Genomic DNA, 25,192 nt, shown 5'->3' with positions numbered 1-25,192 from the left:
TTCTTTTTTAATAATCAACATGGCTTTCGAAACGATATGTCCTGTGATGCACAAATACTTGAATTTACAACCGACTCGCACTTTAACATGGACAATACCTTACAAACTGACAGCATTTTTCTTGACTTTTCCAAAGCTGTTGACTGTGTTGCCCATTGCCGGTTGTTTTAAAAATTCCCTTGCACTAGGCTCTGCTAGTTTATCTTGAATGGGAATTTTTTTTTATCATTTCGTCAACAATTCACATATATTTCAACCCGAAATATTCAACAATTCACCTGAGCTTCTTTTCTGGCTGATGTACCTTGCGAGGCCCTAAGGGCAGCGTCCTTAGCCCTTTCATTTTCTTAATTGTGCCCGTAACATTTCCTCAAGCATAAGGCTATCCGCTGATGATTGTATCGTTTACAGAAAAATAACTTCTCTGGATGATCACGTTATCCTGCAAAACGACATTAACCTAATAAGCATGTGGTGTAGTTAATGGTAAATGGTTTTAAATTGGCTCAAATGCAAACTAATTTCTTTCACTCGCAAAATATCCAACTCAGATTTTTCCGTGCTTTATTAACAACTCTGCCATATCTCCACGTGCAAGTACCGAGCAATTCACCTGACTCACAATCTTTCATGGTCCGCCCATATTATTGCCAACTGTGCTAAAGCGTCCCAAACGCTTGAGTGCACTCGTCGCAATCTGTGTAAATTACCATCTAACATTCGCAAGTTAGCGTACCAAATGTTCATTCGCACACAGTTGGAAATCACGTCACGATTTTGGTAACTTAGGGTCCTATAACATAAAACTATTCCAATATCGTTTTATTCCAACCTCCTGACGTCAAATTTGCGTAACCGCCGACGCAAGGATCAGGCGGTCATCCGCAGGGTTGTCTGAACGGACCAACAAAACGCTCTCCTCGTTCATAAGAGGTCACATTTGCTTGCTTGAAAAACGAATAGCATTGCCTACACTGAGCGGCTTGTCTTATCTAATTGGCTGTCAAGAGGCGAGGAGCACGTTCAAGTACAAAGGGATTCAATGGGGCCGAGCCACTGCACTGAAAATCGATCAACGGATGAAGAGGGTGGTGCCGACGTCTCCGGTTGGTCCGCTTTCCCTTACTTAGCTTGCGGTGTCTCGCCGAAAATCACGGCGGCATGCAACGGAAGCTTAAGAATGAAGCTGAAACGAATCCTCAGCAAAGAAGAGTTTGCAGAACGAGGTCGTAAACGCGCCTAAAGTGCTCGAAAACGTAACACGGCCGCGCAAAAAGTTTTAATATTACGCAATTAAACCCATACTCTCCGGCAGGTGCGAGTCGCCAGTGCCTGAGCGATCAGCCATCTTTTATTCCTTTCGGAACGGGGCAGCCAGCCTCAACAGAGAATTCAGTTTTGTTCGGCATATTAATGCATCGTTATCGCGTACACGTCACTTCGACGCGGTGAATTTTTTTGGTTTTGTGACGTCGCGTGACAGGCAGGTGAAGTGGGTGCAGCCCGAAAACTTGTGACCAATAGCCGAGGGCTAATGGCGAAAAGGGGTCGAATCAGAAATAACTATTTTTTCTTTTGTTCAATCAAATCATGCATAATCAGTGCGTACACGTCATGTCAGATGATCGCGGTTTTCGTGACGTCGCGTGATAGACAGGTTAATTGGGGTGGTACAAAAAAGCTTTTGACCAATCGTGGAGGGCAGATTGCCGAATTGGAACAGAAATGTTTGGAATAGTTTTACGTTATAGCGCCTTTCATAACTTAATCACTAACTTAGAACGAGTACGAAACCTGGCTGCCCTGTTCATTTCTGTAAATTATGATCGCAAGTCTAGCGTTACGAAAATGAAGCTTGAAAACTTACTGCGCCCTCTTCAAATTCGCCGTTCCGTTTCCCTTTTGCGTTTCCTTTATGAATACATTAAGTTCACCTGGCCACCGGTCCTGCCCTTCAAAACCCCATCACGCATGTCTCTGCGGCTCCACAATCATGTTAGCATCAAGTGTATCTTCGGTAAAATACAAGCGTTTAACTCATCAGCGCTGCCGCATGCCATTTCACTTTGGAACCATCTTCCTGACGATATCGTCTCCATTCCAGATCGCGATACATTGCATGACCACCTGCACGAACATCTCATGCCTAAATAGCGTTGGAATTGTTCAATACTTGTCGAATACTCAATTTACTTGTTTCGGGCATGCTTTCTCGCACTTTTCCTTTTCCTTGTTGAATGCCATTTTTATGTTCCTCTTTGTATAACTTGTTTTATTATATCTGTATTCTGGCTTGACCATGAGCACTGTGATTATAATGAGCATTTTGTCGTACACAGTTTAGCTCATGTATTACTTTTCGCGTCTTATACTGCTTTGTTTTTCACTGTCGCCTTGATTTTACCGCCCATATGTGTCATAAGTTTTCTGTATTTGTCGCCAGATATAATTACCATGTTAATGCTCCTTTTACACTATGCATCGGCCAGGAGCCTGTAAGGTACCGTGAATAAATAAATAAATAAATAAATAAATAAATAAATAAATAAATAAATAAATAAATAAATAAATAAATAAATCCCCGCACTTGGACGAAGGCGAAATGGAAAAACGCCAGTGTATACCATGCATTCGTACACGTTAAAGAAAATTTAACGGGAGTCCCTTAATACGGCGTGCCTCATAATCAAATAGTAGTTTCGGCACGTAATACCCCAGAATTTAATTTAATTCATGCTGACATGTGTTTACGCGACTTTCACACAGATATCGAAGGAACGTTATATCACTTAGACGCGTGAACCACTACGAGGACATCCAGGAGCCTCTTATATGCTCATGTCTACTTCATAGGGCCGCTGCTATAACAGAATAAAATTGGCAGAAGCATGCCGAGATGTGGCGGAATGGGCGAGAGGCACGCGTCGGATTTCCATAAATAACCTCAGTCAACTACCGATGCATCCAACGTAGTCACACAAGTACAAGAAGTGCACGCAATAACTTTTACTTGTAAAGTTTCTCAAATTCGGTTATCTACTGGAAAAATTAAAATAAGTTTGACTAGAAATGCTACAGAAGTAGAGCAGCAAGAAATGATTATTGAAGCGAAGCTTTCTCTGCTCTCTTCTCCCGACTTTCCAGGCGCAGCTGCTGCTGCTGCTGCTGCTGTTACAGTGCACTAGAACACAAGGGTAGCGAGCCCAGCGGCGCCGCGAGCCTGGAGCCACAGATCTCAACTTGGAAACTGGGCGGAAATCGACGGTGCGACGGCTGGTGTGCCACAGGGAATGCGCATATTGCTACATATGCAAAGAGCGGCGCCATACCGTCGAGATCAATGTAGCGTCCGCGACCGCCTTCGCACACTTTCTGTCTGTGCTTCAACGCTGCGGTGCTCGCTGTGCATGTCCCCAGCGCCTCTTTGCATACGCGCTCTCCCTGTGGTACACCAGGGGTCGCACCATCGATTTCAATGTATAGCTCCATTTCAAAGTTGAGATCGGTAGCTTTACCTCACCCCGTTGCTGCTGGCATGCGCTTAGCACACTACCTTCATATTATACTAGACTACTGCGGTCTCGCTCAAGCGCACCGCTGGGTTTCTTGCAACACACCCAGATGGCGCTTGCCTCCTGGTCCTGGTCTTGGCTGGGCGTTACGTATTTGTGGACCGCAAATAATTGCACAGAGAAGAATAAGGAGTTGGTGGAATGCATAGGCGCTGATATTAAGGGTTTCAGGAATGGTGCTGAAATTGTCCTATTAGGTGACATGAATTCCCACATACAGGATTTAGATGGCTATACCGACAACAACGGGAAGTCAATGCTAGACCGTTGTGAGAAACATAACCTCGTTATCATGAATACAGGGCCTAAGTGTGAAGGGCAGATCACGTGGGATGTGGGAAACCGGCAATCGACCATTCATTACTATGACAGAAGGAACTCACGATAAGTTGGGAGAAATGGTCATCGATGAGGAAGGGTCTAGCACCATATTGAGTGACCATAGACGCATCATTTTGAAAATGGGATATGTAGTTGGGAAACAGAGCAAGGAGCGCAAAATGGCCAGTCCAAATTTGAACGCTGAACAAATAGCAAATATAGTCACTAGAATTGAGGAAGAACTTGGCAAGGTAAAGAGTGGGAATATGGTGAGCTTCTAAGTGTAATAACGACAGAAATACGGAAAGAGAAACAACATGGTCGGTGGAAAGAAAAGAAAGAACCGGAAAGCTGGTGGAACAGGAAGATACGAGAAGCGATCGCCGAACGATAGAAAGCATCTCGACAGCACAGGCAGGCAAGGAAAGCGCAGTTGCCGCAGGATGAAGTAGCCGCTAAATGGTAAATATACCGGGAGAAAGAAGCCTATGGTTAAATACTGGTGCAAGCACAATTAAAAGGTGAAAGTGAACGTTGGTTGTCAGAAATACGTGAGAAAAAGAGTGCCACCCCTAGAATATTTTGCAACCACATAAAACTATTAGGCAGGAAGTCAACAGCCATACAACAACATATCCTAGACGAAGATCAAAGCAGACTGGAAGGAGAAGCGGCAATAAATTACATCCGCAAAGTAACAGCCGAGTCTTTCCAAGCCAATGACGAGGTTGTATTTGAAGCAAAAAAAGAGCATGAAAGAGACCCAAGTGGAAAAGAAACTGGCACTGACAAACTTCAAGTGGAAGAAATCGCAAAAGAAAATTCCTAAGCGCACAGCCACAGGGCTAGACGAGGTTCCCGTTAGGCTGATTAATGAACTAGGACCAAAAAGTAAGGAAGCTCTGGTGAAAGCAGTGGAAAAAACTTTAAAAGATACACGAATACCAGACAGTTGGCGACAAAGTAGAATGAATTTAATTTATAAAGGTAAGGGCGAGAAACATAGCATTCACTCGTATAGACCGTTGACCATTACATCGGTAATATACAGGCTAGCAATGCAGGCAGTCAAATTAAAGCTTGAAACATGGGCAGAGAATAATTGCATTTTGGGAGAATTTCAGAATGGCTTCAGAATAGGTAGGCGTTTAGATGATAACTTATTTGTTCTTACTCAGTGTTTGAAATATCAAAAGTAGAACACAGACCGTTCTATGTGGCATTTTTAGACATTACAGGAGCCTATGACAACGTAGACCGCAACATTTTGTGGGATATTCTGGAAGGGGAAGGCTTAGGTGACGATTGTCTACAACTTTTGAGAGAGCTTTGCCTAGAAAATACCGTTTGCGTTGAATGGGAAGGGATGAGGAGCGAGGAGAAAGTTCATATCAGCAAGATACTGAGGCAAGGGTGCCCTTTATCCCCGCTGCTGTTTATGATGTACATGGTGAGGATGGAGAGGGCGCTGGAAGGAACTAATATCGGGTTTATTCTCACATACAAACAGGCGGGAACAGTAGTAGAGAAGCAGCTCCCAGGTTTATTTTATGCGGACGACATTGTGTTGCTAGCTAACGAGCAAAGTGATTTGCAACGTCTGGCTAATATCTGTTGACAAGAAGGCAACAATTTAGGTTTCAAATTTAGTGTTAGAAAATCAGGTGTTATGGTATTCAATGAAAACAGTGAACAGACAGTGGAGATACAGGGCCTGGAAATACCTCGGGTAACAGAATATAAATACCTTGGTATATAGTAAACGAAGGCAATGGATATATACAATAACAGTGAAGGGGAAGAGAAATTCAGCCATAATGAAACACAGAGCACTATGGGGATACAATAGGTACGAGGTCCTCCGAGGTATGTGGAAAGGTGTAATGGTTCCAGGACTTACTTTTGGAAATGCGGTTGTTTGCTTTAAATCAGGGGTACAATCAGGACTTGGCGGGAACCAAAGGGCAGTGGGTCGCCTCGCCTTGGACGCTCACGGGAATACTGCAAATGAAGCTGTGCTGGGTGATATGGGCTGGACTAGCTTTGAAGTGAGGGAAGCTCGCAGTAAAATTCAGTATGAAGAACGGCTGAGGAATATGGAAGAAAGTGAATGGGCTGGGAGAGTGCTCAGGTATCTGTACAGGAAAAACATTAATTCACAGTGTTGGAAAAGAACTAGGAAGCTTACCAGCAAGTATGCGGCCTGTAGGGTGGGCAACACAGCAACAAAGAAGATCAAGCGGAGAGTCAGAGCGGCTGAAATAATCTCAGGGGTCCCGGCAATCGAAAAGAAACCAGCCATGAGTAACTACTTAAGCGAAAAAAAAAGAAATTAGGGACGAAACAATTTATGATAACTCAAAGGCAAGCTCACTACTTTTCTAAGCGAGATCGGGATGCCTTAGAATAGGCACCTATAAAGCAAGATATAAGAAGGAAGAAGAAGTATGTTAGGGAGACTATGAAGCATGTTTTATTAGAATGTGAAGACGTCTCCCCAGCCGTCGATTCAGGCACCACTGGCCTCCTTGAAGCCCTTGGGTTCAACGGGAGCAGTGGTAAAGTAAACATGTCCGCAATAGGCATTAGTAAGAGGCGATTGAAGAATTCGTGGAAGAAAAGTAGGGAAACGACAAAAGACAGAGACGTACAAAAGCACAGTTCGCACTAGGGGATCAGAAAATTTAGGTGTGGTAGTTCATAGCGATTTTCCTTATTGTTTAACCTAGGTAGGACATTAGGCAGTATAATAGCAAGAGCTTCTTGGCTCAACCCACCGCTCCGTTCCAAAGGGGACACTCATAACATTCATCCATCCATGCTAGGGTGCTTCGATGTAGCACGCCGCCATACAGAGTGGAGACACCGCCTTCGGGACCGCCATGTTGTGGCGAGGGAAGATACAGCGGGCAATGGAGCGTTGTCCGACATTCTTGTTTAGCATGCGCTTGTGCCAGCAAATTCAGGTGTACAAAGGTCTTGGCGATTTACTTGCAATCCTAAGCACTTCTTGCACACAGAAATAAAACAGCGTATGCTTGCACGGATTCATCTGAGAGGAAATGACTACTGTGCAACTAGGTCCGCGTTGGCCCACTGGGATACTGAAACCAACGAATTACTCGAAAGGCCAGCCCACTTGCCGGAGAATTCGATGCAACGCGTGCGGTATAGGCACGTAAAGGTTCCTAGCGAAGGTGGGCTCGGTGGCTGTGCCACAACACGCACCAGTAACCCACTTCTATTCATCATGCAGGTTTTCCTTTCTGCTGTCGCACGCGTACTGCTGCCCTCAATGGTGATGTCAGCGAGCGTCGTGAGGGAACCGCCAGATCTGCGCACCGGGATTAATGTGATTAGTTGGCGCATACGTGTGGACAGTCATTCCGCCTCTCCAAATGCGCCACCCCCTCAAAACTGGATGCTTGAGCAATTACCGAGAGCCGCGCTGTCATCGACAACAATTGCAGAGCCAGCTATAAAGGAACCACTGCCATCATCCGCGCTCTGTGGGCTCGGTGGCTGTGCCACAACACGCACCAGTAACCCACTTCTATTCATCATGCAGGTTTGTGAACCAGACTACTTTTATACTAAGAGAACTAGCAATTACTTTTTCGTGCAGCTTCCGAGCCCGCAGTGCTGCTTTGATATTGTTTGTGAGTGTCTCAGTGTAATTAGATCTATTGTGTTACAGCCAGGGGATATTGAAATGAACCCTGGTCCTGGTAATGATGTTGTGCTTGCCGAACTCAAAAAACTGTCCGCTGGCCAAACCACAATAATAGGCGACATGCAGGGCCTTAAAAGCCAATGCACGGCTACAAGTGCCGCACTCGTCGACTGAAGAGGTTAGCGGATCTAGAGGGCCATTATCAGAAACTACTACCAATTCAAGTAATATACAGACCATAAGGACGGATACCGAGAAAACAGCAAAGCTTGTTCACACTCTGAATGCCCGCGTTGACGATGCAGAGAATCGCTCAAGGCGAAACAATCCTGTGTTTTACGGCCTTCCTGATACAGCAGCATCAGAAACGTCGGCCGCGTCTGAAGAAAAAATTTTACGTCTATGCTCAGACCACCTGAACGTGCCACTTGAACCTCAAGACATAGAGCGAGCGCATCGTGTTGGTCGCTATTCTGCTAATCACCCGCGCCCACTAATTGTAAGGTTTAATCATTATAAGAAAAAAGAAATGGTGCTCTCAAATGACCGCAAACTTAAGGGCACTGATCTCAGCATGGGTGAGGATTTTTCCCCGGCACTTAGGGACGCCCGCAGGCAACTTGTTTCGTTTGCGATAGCCAAATCTGGGCCATTTTCTTTGCGCTTTAAAACTCTTTTCATTGGATCCAAGCGCTACGTGTACGATGACGCATCGCAAACAGTGAAAGAAATATAGCAGCCATCGCATCATCAAAAAAAAAAAGCCATCCCCCTCGAACAAAAAGTATAGCGCATGTTTCCCTTTCAATAATTTATACTAACATACGAAGCTTCATTCCAAAACGAGAACACGTGTCTAACCTCGTGCTGTCGTCCAACAGCAACATTCTTGTACTCACGGAAACGTGGCTTTGTAACGAAATCTATGACTCCGAAGTGTTGGCTGATTTGCCAAACTTGAGCGTCTTTCGAAAAGATCGTGCCGGGACAAGAGGAGGAGGTGTGCTTATTGTCGTTAGTCATCAGTTATCGTGCTCTGCCATTAACATCACATCAGAATTAGAAATACTGTTTATTCTATGCCACGCCGCCCCACAGTCTATAATTTTAGGTGTATGTTACAGGCCCCCTCGCAATAGCGCCGACTTCGCTCGTAATCTAAACAATGCACTAAATGTGGTCTGCTCTCGCTATCCTAATGCCGACCTTCTTCTTTTTGGAGACTTTAACTTACCAGACATTGATTGGCAAAACACAGTACCCTCTCTGGTAAGCTAAACCGAATCGAGAGATTTTCTCGACGTTTGCCTCAACTTCAACCTGACACAACTCATATTAGAGCCAACGCGCGTCACCCAAGACACTGCAAACATATTAGATTTACTACTGGTCAACCGTCCAGACAGTTTGTCGTCCATCACCTATCTTAGAGAAATTAGTGATCACAGGGTCATCCATGCTTCTTTTCGCTTTCCTCCAGCTTTGCGGGAGAAGCGGGAGAAAAATATACACTTATACGACAAAGCAAATTATGATGCAATATGTGAACATTTACAGAATTTTCTACCTTCCTTCCAAGATACGTGTCATAACTGCAGCATTCATGAAACTTGGCTCATATTCAAACAAAAAATAAACAATTAGCGAACCAGTTAATACCCAAAATCGCCTTTCGAACACATGAACGAAAACCATGGTTTAACAATTCGTTAAAAAGACTAAAAAACAAAAAGAAACGCATGTATCGTGCCGAAAAGTGCAGGATGAATACGTGTGCATGGGAAAAATACTACACTGCTGAACGCGCATACCTATCAGCGATTCTCAAGGCGAAAGACGCATTCTTCGGTGATGACCTTCGGAAACTTTTAATCAATAACACCAGGAAATTCTGGCAGGTGATAAACCCTCAAGAAAGGCACAGTGTAACACTTACCAATGAAAGTGGTGAAACGCTCGACGATGTAGAGTGCGCGAACCTTTTTAATGCAGCTTTTGTCTCTGTATTTACAGAAGAGCCTACCACGTCAGCTTTTTCTTCGCGTACTAATGAAACAAGCGCTATGCCAACCATTACATTTTCCCCAGATGGTATCTCATCGTTATTTGACAACCTTAGACTCACATCGTCAGCCGGCGTGGATAACATTAATTCGAAACTGTTAAAGAATACTAAACATGTCACCCCGGTGTTTCTGTGTTTGCTGTTTTCACAGTCACTTTCAACTGGTGAAATACCACATGACTGGAAGGTGGGGAGGGTTGTTCCCATTCACAAATCAGGTGACAGGAATTGCCCGCTTAATTATTGCCCCATTTCATTAACGGGTGTGCCCTGTAAGCTCATGGAACATGTCATGTACACAGAAATAATGAAATTTCTTGACTCGAACAAATACTTTCATTCTTCACAGCATGGGTTTCCGCAAAGGCTTTTCCTGCGAAACACAACTAGCCATTTTCCTGCATGATATTCACACTAATTTCGATTCTAACCTCCGAACAGACGCGATATTTCTAGATTTTGCAAAAGCGTTTGACAAGGTACCACACCAACGTCTACTACTAAAACTTTCTCTTGCGAACCTTCACCCGACATTTTGCGATGGATTGAAGCGTTCTTGACAAAGCGATCTCAGTTCGTTACAGTTAACAACCGCGCATCTAACCACCTGCCAGTGACTTCCGGTGTACCGCAAGGATCTGTTCTTGGACCCCTACTCTTCTTAATATACATTAATGACCTACCCCTGCACGTGTCTTGACACGTTCGTTTGTTCGCAGACGACTGCGTCATTTATCGAACAATTACTAGCACATTTAATCAAGACCTACTTCAGGAGGACATTAACTACTTACAGCAAAGGTGCGACCGGTGGTTAATGGAACTTAATCCTAAGAAATACAACTTGATGGTATTTTCTCGTCGGCGCGACCCATTTCCTTACCAATACACAATTAATAACATTCCCGTGTGTGCTGCGCCGTCTTACAAGTACCTAGGTGTCACTGTATCTAACGACTTATCCTGGCGAACACACGTCAGTAACATCATTTCATCTGCCAACAAATCGCTGGGTCTTCTCAAGCGTCATCTAAAACGCGCCCCCAAACCTGTTAAACTACTGGCCTACCAGTCAATAGTCCGACCGAAACTGGAATATGCATCCGCCATATGAAATCCGCACCAAACATATCATTAACGCACTCGAAGCCGTTCAAAACCGCGCCGCAAGGTTCATCCATTATAATTATTCATATGACGCGAGTATATCTTACTTAACGAAAGAATTGAATTTACTTCCTCTTTGTACGCGCCGGCGCACTGGAACCCTTTCACTTTTTCATAAGTTTTATGACAGCTCGCTTAATCAACCACCCTATATCCTCCCCGCAGGCCGAACATCTCATCGTACACGCCACACTTTTCAAGTGGGCGGCCCTCGCATGCGCACTGTTACCTTTTCCGCCTCATTCTTTTGCCATGCCGCTACAGATTGGAAAAATCTGCCCAACCAAATCTCTGCCATCATTTGCCCTTGTACATTCATGGAGAGTGTCACTGCGCACTTTTTACAATGAAAATGACTTGTGTTACCAGACTTATATGCTCGTGCAACTTTAGTTTGTATTACTTAAGTCTATGTATTTACGCTGACGTATGTAACACTTTAGCACATGCAGTTTTTTGCTGTCGTTTGCGTGTTCAGTTATGCATTATGCAAATTATGTACTAATGTATTCCCACCCCTTATGTAATATCGCTATCAAGAGGTCTGTAAGGTAATAAAATGAAATGAAAAAGAAACGCTATATTAGGCTGACTTGCACCTACCAAGAACTCCACAACTTCGCGGCGGTGATAGCAGAGAACCTGCTTCACTGTCATCGATGAGCAAGATCCCCGCCGCTCTCGGCCGAGCTCAACTTAAAGCCGGTAAGGAAACTTCTAGACAACATTCTAAAGACAACGACAAAATTCTGGAACCCGACATGGTCGCGCGTGGCTCGGATCAATCGAGATAAATATCGTCGCAACGCGCGTCACAGAAAAACTGATAATGTGGCGTGCCGGCCGCTTTCAGAATGATTAAACAAACAAAAGAAAGGTGCCCAGCATTATTAGCCGGCACACAGCAGTACATAATGCCCTGGAATGCTGGTTTTTGCGACTGAACACAGTTCAATCGCCCAGTACCTGGCACACGACACAGCAGCTTCGCAAGCTGGCCAGCAATGCTGCATTACCAACGCTGGAAACAACGGGCGCCGCAAGCGACTCGCCCCAATATGGCGACCGCGGAGCAAAACGGTGGCGCGTAGCCGGCCAGAAGGTGTCACCACCGGCGGTGCGCAAAATCGAGGCACCCGAGGTGTTGCTCGGGCGCTGCGCTTAGCTGGTTACAACACAATTAGATGGCGCGCGCCTTCGCCCATCCCGCTTGTTGCTAGCTAACAATCAAAATGATACGCAAGGTCTGGCTGATATCTAGGGACAGGAAGGCGAGAATATCGGTCTGAAAGTTAGCCGCAAAAAATCAGTTGTTATGTTCAATGAAAACAGTGAACTACCACTGTCAACCAAGGGCCAGGAAATATCTCCTGTAAACAATTTATATACATTGGTATACGGACAAGCGAAGGCAATAGGTATATGGAAAGACAGCAAACAACAATAACACTAAATGGAAAGAGAAATGCAGCCAAACACAGAGCGCTATGGGCTACAACAGATACGAGGTGCTCCAGTGTATGATGTGAAAAGGTGTAATCGTTCCATGACCTACATTTGGAAATGTGGTTGTTTGCTTGAGGTGAAGGCTAGAATCAGGACTCCATGCCAACCAAAAGTCAGTGGGACGCCTCGCATTGGGCGCTCACGGCAAGACTACAAATGAAGTTGTGCAAGGTGATATGGACTGGGTATTGAGATATTTGTACAGGAAAAACATTGATTCACAGTGGAGGAAGAGAACTAGGAAATTTGACGGCAGGTGTGCGACCAGTACGGTGAGCAACATGGCAACAAAGAACGTCAAGTGGAAAGGCAAAGCAATCTCGTGGGTGGCGGCAATGGAAAACAAATCTGCTATGAGTACTTAAAAGAAAAAAAAACGAAATCAGGAAAAAAACTATAACTCAAAAGGAAGCACAATACTTTTCGAAGCGAGATCAGGATGCCTTAGAACACGCACTTATAAGGTGGCATATAAGAAGGAAGAAGAAGCATGATGTGCTTGCTGCGGTAAAGCTAGGGAAACAATGGAGCATGTTGAATTAGTATAACCTGCCGTGTTTGCTTAGTGGCTATGGTGTTGGGCTATGCACGAGGTTGCGGGATCAAATCCCGGCCATGGCAGCCACATTTCGACGGGGGCGAAATTAGAAAGACACCCGTGTACTTAGATTTAGGTGCACGTTGAGGAACCCCCGGTGTTCCAAATTCCCGCTGTCCCCAACTATGGCGTGCCTCGTAATCAGATCGTGGTTTTGGCACGTAATACCCCATATTTTAATTTAAGTTTTTTTTTTAAATTAGTATGTGAAGATAGCTGCCCAGCGGTCGATTATGGCACCTCTGGCACTTTTGAAGCGCTTGGGTTCAGTGAGAGCATGGAGAAAGCAAACTTCTCCGCAACACAGATTATTAGGAGGCGATTGGAAGATTGCTGGAAGAAAAGTAGGGAAACTACATACAACGGAGACGTGCAAAAACCAAGTTCTGAATAAGGGTTCAGAAATTTCGGTGATGGAAATTCTTCGTATGTTCTTTTTTTTTCTTTTTTCGAATACGGGCAAGACGTTAGGCAATACAATAACAAGAGCTTGGTGGCGCTACCCCCCCCCCCCGCCCCATTCCAAGGGCATGTTCATAGCATCCATCCATCCATCCATCCTACCATCCATCCATCCATCTTGGCCGGCACCGCCGCAGTAGCGTTTACCAGTTTGTGCATATGACACGTGCTGTGCTTGCTTTCCTATGCGACCAAAATGCACTTGCTGGGCTTTGGAGGTCGCGTGCTGCGCTGTGATAATGTAAACATTACAATTGTCTATACCCTGAAGAGCGCGCTTGGAGCTAGAGTCTCAACAGCTTGCTAGCCACGTATGTAGAAGGAGCCCGTAAACACGCGCCAGAAAACTGGCTCCACAGCGTGCACTCAGCGTCGAGGACACAGGATCCCAAAAGAGACGTCGCACAGAACGGGCCCGTGTTAGCTATGCAGCGAAACGTGGTGCAGACTGCCGCTGTGAAGATTCGATGTACGTGCCATGTGAGGCAATGATAATGCTCAACCCTCTCAGAGATTATGAACAATGACGCACAACAACGCCTCAAGCAAACACGTGTGTACTGTCGACTACGCAGACCAGAAGTAAAAAAAAAATTAAATTATGGGGTTTAACGTGCCAAAACCACTTTCTGATTATGAGGCACGCCGTAGTGGAGGACTCCGGAAATTTCGACCACCTGGGGATCTTTAACGTGCACCTAAATCTAGGTACACGGGTGTTTTCGCATTTCGCCACCATCGAAATGCGGCCGCCATGGCCGGGATTCGATCCCGTGACCTCGTGCTCAGCAGCCTAACACCATAGCCACTGAGCAACCACGGCGGGTAGACAAGAAGAAGTAGCGCACGCAAGGCAACGTTTAACATCGACCCACCACTTCTTGTGTTGGACTAAACACTGAGCAAATTACACATTCGCCTCTAACGTCACTGCGAATTGTCGTTAATGAAAGCAAATAGCATACAAAGCTTCGCTTACACCGATTCCCACAGTGCGTGGGATCCTCACATTATTTAATTGTGTTCTCTTATAAGCTGCTGCTGAGAGCTTGAATATATTCCTGGAAGCATTGTATTTGCATTGTAGGACTCATAACAACTAATGACACCTCAGTAACATTCCTGGAAAATGCTTCAAACAGCGCCATAACCCTAATACAAAGGAACGATGCAACTAAAAAGATTTTGCTCCTTCTTTTGGGCTAACAGAACAACAATGAATCATCTGACAAGCTGTTAAAATCAGAGATGTCCAAACTGTGTGTTTAAGTTTTCACCTACATGCGCGTCGCCGACGACTATCTCAGGCTAGCGCTTGTTTCCTAGTTTGTTAAAGCCGATAGGTCACTCACATACTGCAATCAATGCACGTAATGTAATTTTTTCATCACATTGATCACATCCCATTCCAAATAAAACTAGTGGCTGAATTGACACCTGTGTCTTCTTAGACTGCTATTCTGTGCTGTGATATGTGACTGCACTTTCTATCCGACACTCTCGTGCTAAGATTATCAGAGTATTTTGTATTGGAATGGTCACCATTCTTCCAATCTACTGATACGAAGAAGAGATTGCGTCTTAAAATTGCAGTAAAGTGGCACGGTCACATAAAAAGATCCAGTCTGACTTTGCACTCACTTTGAGCGCTGTTTGGCCAGCCGGTGGCGAAACAGTCGTGATCTTCGAGCGAGGCGGCGTCGCCCTCGGCCAGACAGATTGGGTGCACGTCGTCGTTCAGAGTGGCCTCCCTGTCCAGGGTGATGATGGCCAGATTGGTGGCCGGCGAGTGACTCGAGTACGACGGGTGCATGGTGACCGCCTTCACGCCGTGAGTGTTACGCTCGCTGTCTTTCAGCAGGTTGCCCAGCTGCACCACCAGAACGTTCGGAGTACTCCTGCACACGGCCCCATGCCATCGTCTCGTAAACAAAGAACGAAAGGCAACGAAGACGCGCACGTGCATGCCACAAGAGTGGCTTTTGAGACCAGCGCAGCATGCTGGAAGTTTCCCTGTTATGCAGAGCACACGCGGAACTAAATTCGTGGCAAGCCGTTAAGTCCACCAAATAAGTACAGTATAGTGAGTAATTGAAAAGAACCTACGCAATAAAAGAAGGCAGCGAACTGGGAGGGTTTATGAATCTTTATACACACTACCCCATGACTTCAATTCCACATGAAACGTGCAAGAACGTGTATGTTGTCACATCATGGTTAAGAGAGCAAGTGTTAGAGACTTGGCATTCTACAAGGTGTCCCACATAAATTGAGCCAAGAATTTAAATATGAAAGGCGCGTCCGAAGCCAATTGAACCAAACGCATACTATTGACACGTGCACTTGCCTATTTATATCGGGCGACCACGTTTTGCCAGTGGGGGAAATCACTGTTTCGGTGGCAGAGGTAATTGGCACCATCTCTGTATTGGGCGAACCCGAAAACCCGTTTCCCTTGCATGGCCTCGTAGATCGTCGCGCGCACGCGCGCCGATCCAGGTGGCCGAGACCTTCCCCCCCCATTTCCTCTCCAATCGCCCTCCCTCTTTACCCCCTCGCAACTCCCTCACCTTCGACTCTCTCCGCGCGCACGCCGTGCGGTCCCGCCGGCCCGGCGTCAGCTCAGCCCGCTGCATGGCGTTTCATGTTTCGTTATCGGCTCTTATCAAGAAGCGTGCGCTTCTGTGCGTTGACCGGCGTGGGTAGCATAGAGAAAGAAATTCAAAAGAGGGGACACACTTCAAAAACTGGCAAGAGGAAACACGTCACGCCTAGTTTCAACTCCATCCGTTAGTTGACGCGAGCATGACAAAAAAGGAATGTGAAATAAACTTCCAGACAACGTTTTATTTTTTTTTATTCTTTCCCACTAAAAGTGAAAAAGTTTTGCGTGTAAATGAACTTATAGTTTGCAACTTTTTGGTGCGTTGCCTAGCAACAAGCTAGCGGCTCGCCAGACGCGTGCATACGTCATGCGCCAGACAAGCCGCAGAAGTGAGCGAGGCCGGCTGTGCATGTGAAGCTCGCGTGCTCAGCGACCCGTCTCTTTTGGATGTAGCCCGTTTTTGGGGCTCCCGGCGTTCTCTTGTGTTCTGTCTGCATTTCGATACGGCACCGCTGCACTACTGGACTACAGCAAGGTGAGGAATTTTGTTTGACAGTCTGCGACGCACTTCAAGCACATTTAGGCTTACTGCAGAAAACTGAACCTATGTAGTGACGCAGTTATCGGAACACAGCCCCGCAGTCCAATCCTAGTTAATATGAGTTAATTACTCGTACTGGGAGATGTTTGCGACGCATTCTATGAGCCCAAGCATAATAATCAAATCATATGTTTTTATTCTCCAGCAAGTATCTGGATGGTCACCTGGGCTAAAAGCTGTACGAACAGCTTGACGAAGGCCCAGGAAACCATTACATGGCAGCAGCAGACAGAACGAAATAACAGTAGCAATACAGAAGTAGTCATCAAAGCAAATATAGTACAGCATCAAATCAAGTACAGCAATAACACAGACGTTTTCTCAAACGACATATGAATAAATACGGATTACATGTGCACAAAGTATGTTCTTAGCTGTTTTCGACTAAAACCAGCAGTATGCTTATGTTTATTGAGAAAAAATGGCAGATTGTGAGCCAAGGATTGCAGCTTGTAATGGGTTCTAAACTGTGGTAGGGACCAAGTGTCAGTACAACGAGTGTTAACTATTGGTGTACGATATTCAAGGGAAGCAAGTTGTGTCAGGAAATTACTCATACCTGTGGAAGAAAAGTATGTTATTTGTAACAAACGAAATTCATATATATTATCTACACGGATCAAATTGAATGATGCTATTGCGGGATTAACACTCCACGTTGGTTCAATGTTAACGATAAGGCGAATAATTTTCCTCTGCAATACAAGAAGCTTGTTCATATTTCTTTTAGTTGTTGTTGCCCATACCAGTGTACAATACCTAATGTGAGAAAGAAATAGGGCGTAATATATCTCTAGTTTAGCGCTTGTGGGAAGAAGTGTGCGGTAGCATGAGATTGCAACTGTAACTTCAGACAGTTTTCTGGAGACGTAAACAACATGAGCGTCCCATTTTAGATGGGCAAAAAAATACACACCGACAACCTTGTGCTCGGTCACTATTTCTATATGCTGGTCTTGAAAAATGAATGAATTCACCGGAGGAACTGCTTTATTTTGAGCACGAAAAATAACTGCTTTGGATTTAGTTGGGTTTACTCTGATTTGATTTGCTCTAGTCCATGCTCATAGTTTAGTAACGATATCATTGCATTTTAGCTCTAGTGTGCTAATATTACTCCCAGAGATAAGTAAGGTGCTATCATCAGCATAGATTACAAATTCTACTGTGGTGTCGATATTTACGTTATCATTGATAAACGTATTAAATAAAAGCAGCCCCAATATACTTCCTTGTAGTACGCCACATGCAATTGGGAAGAATGATGATCTTTGGTTGTTAATGTACACGCGCTGGTACCTGTTTTCTAAGTAGGATTTAACTAAGGCCAAAGCTGTACGACGAATTCCATATGATGAAAGCCTACTAATGAGAATACTGTGGTCAATGGAGTCAAATGTTTTACTAAAATCGAGGAAAATTCCGGCTGTCAGTACATTATTATTAATGTTTTCGAAAATTATTTCCTTGAGGGCTAACAAGGCGTATTCAGTCGACCGCCCCTTCCGAAAACCATACTGTGAGTTTGTCAAAATACTGTGCTTAACATAAACGTTTCTAATGCGAAAAAAAAACTTATTTCGGTAGTTTTTGGGCACGCTCACCGCACCTGGCTCTCTGACGAAAAGAACCTTGGCCGTGTCACGCAGTTTCGCGTGTACTGAACCTTACCGGGACAAGTTTTGGCGCTTTCACTGACCCCAGACATTATTGTAACTAATTTCGCTACTTTTTGGGTTACTTTTCAAGCAGAGTGGCCGCGCTCGGCGTAGTGGCGCAGTTAGTTTCGCGTGTACTGAATCTTACCGGGACAAGTTTTAGCCCTTTCTCTAACCGCAGACATTATTGTAACTAATTTCGCTACTTATTGGGTTACTTTTCAAGCAGAGTGGCCGCGCTCGGCGTAGTGGCGCAGTTAGTTTCGCGTGTACTGAATCTTACCGGGACAAGTTTTAGCGCTTTCTCTAACCCCAGACATTATTGTAACTAATTTCGCTACTTTTTGGGTTACTTTTCAAGCAGAGTGGCCGCGCTCGGCGTAGTGGCGCAGTTAGTTTCGCGTGTACTGAATCTTACCGGGACAAGTTTTGGCGCTTTCTCTGACCCCAGACATTATTGTAACTAATTTCGCTACTTTTTGGGTTACTTTTCAAGCAGAGTGGCCGCGCTCGGCGTAGTGGCGCAGTTAGTTTCGCGTGTACTGAATCTTACCGGGACAAGTTTTGGCGCTTTCTCTAACCCCAGACATTATTGTAACTAATTTCGCTACTTATTGGGTTACTTTTCAAGCAGAGTGGCCGCGCTCGGCGTAGTGGCGCAGTTAGTTTCGCGTGTACTGAATCTTACGGGGACAAGTTTTGGCGCTTTCTCTGACCCCAGACATTATTGTAACTAATTTCGCTACTTTTTGGGTTACTTTTCAAGCAGAGTGGCCGCGCTCGGCGTAGTGGCGCAGTTAGTTTCGCGTGTACTGAATCTTACCGGGACAAGTTTTAGCGCTTTCTCTGACCCCAGACATTATTGTAACTAATTTCGCTACTTTTTGGGTTACTTTTCAAGCAGAGTGGCCGCGCTCGGCGTAGTGGCGCAGTTAGTTTCGCGTGTACTGAATCTTACCGGGACAAGTTTTAGCGCTTTCTCTGACCCCAGACATTATTGTAACTAATTTCGCTACTTTTTGGGTTACTTTTCAAGCAGAGTGGCCGCGCTCGGCGTAGTGGCGCAGTTAGTTTCGCGTGTACTGAATCTTACCGGGACAAGTTTTAGCGCTTTCTCTGACCCCAGATATTATTGTAACTAATTTCGCTACTTTTTGGGTTACCTTTCAAGCAGAGTGGCCGCGCTCGGCGTAGTGGCGCAGTTAGTTTCGCGTGTACTGAATCTTACCGGGACAAGTTTTAGCGCTTTCTCTGACCCCAGATATTATTGTAACTAATTTCGCTACTTTTTGGGTTACTTTTCAAGCAGAGTGGCCGCGCTCGGCGTAGTGGCGCAGTTAGTTTCGCGTGTACTGAATCTTACCGGGACAAGTTTTAGCGCTTTCTCTGACCCCAGACATTATTGTAACTAATTTCGCTACTTTTTGGGTTACTTTTCAAGCAGAGTGGCCGCGCTCGGCGTAGTGGCGCAGTTAGTTTCGCGTGTACTGAATCTTACCGGGACAAGTTTTAGCGCTTTCTCTGACCCCAGATATTATTGTAACTAATTTCGCTACTTTTTGGGTTACTTTTCAAGCAGAGTGGCCGCGCTCGGCGTAGTGGCGCAGTTAGTTTCGCGTGTACTGAATCTTACCGGGACAAGTTTTAGCGCTTTCTCTGACCCCAGATATTATTGTAACTAATTTCGCTACTTTTTGGGTTACTTTTCAAGCAGAGTGGCCGCGCTCGGCGTAGTGGCGCAGTTAGTTTCGCGTGTACTGAATCTTACCGGGACAAGTTTTGGCGCTTTCACTGACCCCAGACATTATTGTAACTAATTTCGCTACTTTTTGGTTTACTCTTCAAGCAGAGTGGCCGCGCTCGGCGTAGTGGCGCAGTTAGTTTCGCGTGTACTGAATCATACCGGGACAAGTTTTAGCGCCCTCACTGACCCCAGACATTATTGTAACTAATTTCGCTACTTTTTGGGTTACTTTTCAAGCAGAGTGGCCGCGCTCGGCGTAGTGGCGCAGTTAGTTTCGCGTGTACTGAATCTTACCGGGGCAAGTTTTAGCGCTTTCACTGACCCCAGACATTATTTTAACTAATTTCGCTACTTTTTGGGTTACTTTTCAAGCAGAGTGGCCGCGCTCGGCGTGGTGCCGCAGTTAGTTTCGCGTGTACTGAATCTTACCGGGACAAGTTTTGGCGCTTTCACTAACCCCAGACATTATTGTAACTAATTTCGCTACTTTTTGGGTTACTTTTCAAGCAGAGTGGCCGCGCTCGGCGTAGTGGCGCAGTCAGTTTCGCGTGTACTGAATCTTACCGGGACAAGTTTTAGCGCTTTCACTGACCCCAGACATTATTTTAACTAATTTCGCTACTTTTTGGGTTACTTTTCAAGCAGAGTGGCCGCGCTCGGCGTAGTGGCGCAGTTAGTTTCGCGTGTACTGAATCTTACCGGGACAAGTTTTAGCGCTTTCTCTGACCCCAGACATTATTGTAACTAATTTCGCTACTTTTTGGGTTACTTTTCAAGCAGAGTGGCCGCGCTCGGCGTAGTGGCGCAGTTAGTTTCGCGTGTACTGAATCTTACCGGGACAAGTTTTAGCGCTTTCACTGACCCCAGACATTATTTTAACTAATTTCGCTACTTTTTGGGTTACTTTTCAAGCAGAGTCCATGGCCGCGCTCGGCGTAGTGGCGCAGTTAGTTTCGCGTGTACTGAATCTTACCGGGACAAGTTTTAGCGCTTTCACTGACCCCAGACATTATTGTAACTAATTTCGCTACTTTTTGGGTTACTTTTCAAGCAGAGTGGCCGCGCTCGGCGTAGTGGCGCAGTTAGTTTCGCGTGTACTGAATCATACCGGGACAAGTTTTAGCGCCCTCACTGACCCCAGACATTATTTTAACTAATTTCGCTACTTTTTGGGTTACTTTTCAAGCAGAGTGGCCGCGCTCGGCGTGGTGCCGCAGTTAGTTTCGCGTGTACTGAATCTTACCGGGACAAGTTTTGGCGCTTTCACTAACCCCAGACATTATTGTAACTAATTTCGCTACTTTTTGGGTTACTTTTCAAGCAGAGTGGCCGCGCTCGGCGTAGTGGCGCAGTCAGTTTCGCGTGTACTGAATCTTACCGGGACAAGTTTTAGCGCTTTCACTGACCCCAGACATTATTTTAACTAATTTCGCTACTTTTTGGGTTACTTTTCAAGCAGAGTGGCCGCGCTCGGCGTAGTGGCGCAGTTAGTTTCGCGTGTACTGAATCTTACCGGGACAAGTTTTAGCGCTTTCTCTGACCCCAGACATTATTGTAACTAATTTCGCTACTTTTTGGGTTACTTTTCAAGCAGAGTGGCCGCGCTCGGCGTAGTGGCGCAGTTAGTTTCGCGTGTACTGAATCTTACCGGGACAAGTTTTAGCGCTTTCACTGACCCCAGACATTATTTTAACTAATTTCGCTACTTTTTGGGTTACTTTTCAAGCAGAGTCCATGGCCGCGCTCGGCGTAGTGGCGCAGTTAGTTTCGCGTGTACTGAATCTTACCGGGACAAGTTTTAGCGCTTTCACTGACCCCAGACATTATTGTAACTAATTTCGCTACTTTTTGGGTTACTTTTCAAGCAGAGTGGCCGCGCTCGGCGTAGTGGCGCAGTTAGTTTCGCGTGTACTGAATCTTACCGGGACAAGTTTTAGCGCTTTCACTGACCCCAGACATTATTTTAACTAATTTCGCTACTTTTTGGGTTACTTTTCAAGCAGAGTGGCCGCGCTCGGCGTAGTGGCGCAGTTAGTTTCGCGTGTACTGAATCTTACCGGGACAAGTTTTGGCGCTTTCTCTGACCCCAGACATTATTGTAACTAATTTCGCTACTTTTTGGGTTACTTTTCAAGCAGAGTGGCCGCGCTCGGCGTTGTGGCGCAGTTAGTTTCGCGTGTACTGAATCTTACCGGGACAAGTTTTGGCGCTTTCACTGACCCCAGACATTATTGTAACTAATTTCGCTACTTTTTGGGTTACTTTTCAAGCAGAGTGGCCGCGCTCGGCGTAGTGGCGCAGTTAGTTTCGCGTGTACTGAATCTTACCGGGACAAGTTTTGGCGCTTTCACTGACCCCAGACATTATTGTAACTAATTTCGCTACTTTTTGGGTTACTTTTCAAGCAGAGTGGCCGCGCTCGGCGTAGTGGCGCAGTTAGTTTCGCGTGTACTGAATCTTACCGGGACAAGTTTTGGCGCTTTCACTGACCCCAGACATTATTGTAACTAATTTCGCTACTTTTTGGGTTACTTTTCAAGGAGAGTGGCCGCGTCGGCGTAGTGGCGCAGTTAGTTTCGCGTGTACTGAATCTTACCGGGACAAGTTTTGGCGCTTTCACTGACCCCAGACATTATTGTAACTAATTTCGCTACTTTTTGGATTACTTTTCAAGCAGAGTGGCCGCGCTCGGCATAGTGGCGCAGTTAGTTTCGCGTGTACTGAATCTTACCGGGACAAGTTTTAGCGCTTTCTCTGACCCAAGACATTATTGTAACTAATTTCGCTACTTTTGGGGTTACTTTTCAAGCAGAGTGGCGGCGCTCGGCGTAGTGGCGCAGTTAGTTTCGGGTGTACTGAACCTTACCGGGACAAGTTTTAGCGCTTTCTCTGACCCCAGACATTATTGTAACTAATTTCGCTACTTTTTGGGTTACTTTTCAAGCAGAGTGGCCGCGCTCGGCGTAGTGGCGCAGTTAGTTTCGCGTGTACTGAATCTTACCGGGACAAGTTTTAGCGCTTTCACTGACCCCAGACATTATTTTAACTAATTTCGCTACTTTTCGGGTTACCTTTCAAGCAGAGTGGCCGCGCTCGGCGTAGTGGCGCAGTTAGTTTCGCGTGTACTGAATCTTACCGGGACAAGTTTTGGCGCTTTCTCTGACCCCAGACATTATTGTAACTAATTTCGCTACTTTTTGGGTTACTTTTCAAGCAGAGTGGCCGCGCTCGGCGTAGTGGCGCAGTTAGTTTCGTGTGTACTGAATCTTACCGGGACAAGTTTTAGCGCTTTCACTGACCCCAGACATTATTGTAACTAATTTCGCTACTTTTTGGGTTACTTTTCAAGCAGAGTGGCCGCGCTCGGCGTAGTGGCGCAGTTAGTTTCGCGTGTACTGAATCTTACCGGGACAAGTTTTGGCGCTTTCTCTGACCCCAGACATTATTGTAACTAATTTCGCTACTTTTTGGGTTACTTTTCAAGCAGAGTGGCCGCGCTCGGCGTTGCGGCGCAGTTAGTTTTGCGTGTACTGAATCTTACCGGGACAAGTTTTGGCGCTTTCACTGACCCCAGACATTATTGTAACTAATTTCGCTACTTTTTGGGTTACTTTTCAAGCAGAGTGGCCGCGCTCGGCGTAGTGGCGCAGTTAATTTCGCGTGTACTGAATCTTACCGGGACAAGTTTTGGCGCTTTCACTGACCCCAGACATTATTGTAACTAATTTCGCTACTTTTTGGATTACTTTTCAAGCAGAGTGGCCGCGCTCGGCATAGTGGCGCAGTTAGTTTCGCGTGTACTGAATCTTACCGGGACAAGTTCTAGCGCTTTCTCTGACCCCAGACATTATTGTAACTAATTTCGCTACTTTTGGGGTTACTTTTCTAGCAGAGTGGCGGCGCTCGGCGTAGTGGCGCAGTTAGTTTCGGGTGTACTGAATCTTACCGGGACAAGTTTTAGCGCTTTCTCTGACCCCAGACATTATTATAACTAATTTCACTACTTTTTGGGGTACTTTTCAAGCACAGTGGCCGCGCTCGGCGTAGTGGCGCAGTTAGTTTCGCGTGTACTGAATCTTACCGGGACAAGTTTTGGCGCTTTCTCTGACCCCAGACATTATTGTAACTAATTTCACTACTTTTTGGGGTACTTTTCAAGCACAGTGGCCGCGATCGGCGTAGTGGCGCAGTTAGTTTCGCGTGTACTGAGTCTTATCGGGACAAGTTTTGGCGCTTTCTCTGACCCCAGACATTATTGTAACTAATTTCACTACTTTTTGGGGTACTTTTCAAGCACAGTGGCCGCGCTCGGCGTAGTGGCGCAGTTAGTTTCGCGTGTACTGAATCTTACCGGGACAAGTTTTGGCGCTTTCTCTGACCCCAGACATTATTGTAACTAATTTCACTACTTTTTGGGGTACTTTTCAAGCACAGTGGCCGCGCTCGGCCTAGTGGCGCAGTTAGTTTCGCGTGTACTGAATCTTATCGGGACAAGTTTTGGCGCTTTCTCTGACCCCAGACATTATTATAACTAATTTCACTACTTTTTGGGGTACTTTTCAAGCACAGTGGCCGCGCTCGGCGTAGTGGCGCAGTTAGTTTCGCGTGTACTGAATCTTACCGGGACAAGTTTTGGCGCTTTCACTGACCCCAGACATTATTGTAACTAATTTCACTACTTTTTGGGGTACTTTTCAAGCACAGTGGCCGCGATCGGCGTAGTGGCGCAGTTAGTTTCGCGTGTACTGAATCTTATCGGGACAAGTTTTGGTGCTTTCTCTGACCCCAGACATTATTATAACTAATTTCAATAATTTTTGGGGTACTTTTCAAGCACAGTGGCCGCGCTCGGCGTAGTGGCGCAGTTAGTTTCGCGTGTACTGAATCTTACCGGGACAAGTTTTGGCGCTTTCTCTGACCCCAGACATTATTGTAACTAATTTCACTACTTTTTGGGGTACCTTTCAAGCACAGTGGCCGCGCTCGGCCTAGTGGCGCAGTTAGTTTCGCGTGTACTGAATCTTACCGGGACAAGTTTTGGCGCTTTCTCTGACCCAAGACATTATTGTAACTAATTTCACTACTTTTTGGGGTACTTTTCAAGCACAGTGGCCGCGCTCGGCGTAGTGGCGCAGTTAGTTTCGCGTGTACTGAATCTTACCGGGACAAGTTTTAGCGCTTTCTCTGACCCCAGACATTATTGTAACTAATTTCACTACT

At 45.6% G+C, this 25,192-nt stretch overlaps 1 protein-coding gene across 1 annotated transcript in view; it reads right to left on the bottom strand.

The window, feature by feature from the left end:
* Positions 1 to 25,192, bottom strand: part of LOC126526721 (uncharacterized) — a 418,451-nt gene that overhangs the window by 22,017 nt on the left and 371,242 nt on the right. The window contains exon 8 of the mRNA XM_050174576.3: positions 15,006 to 15,262. Within this exon, the coding sequence (XP_050030533.2) occupies positions 15,006 to 15,262 (257 nt within the window). The remainder of the gene's footprint in view (positions 1 to 15,005; positions 15,263 to 25,192) is intronic.

Source organism: Dermacentor andersoni, chromosome 8 (genome assembly GCF_023375885.2).
Source record: "Dermacentor andersoni chromosome 8, qqDerAnde1_hic_scaffold, whole genome shotgun sequence".
In the NCBI taxonomy this organism is placed as follows: Eukaryota; Metazoa; Arthropoda; class Arachnida; order Ixodida; family Ixodidae; genus Dermacentor; species Dermacentor andersoni.
This window is presented reverse-complemented; position numbering and strand designations above follow the sequence as displayed.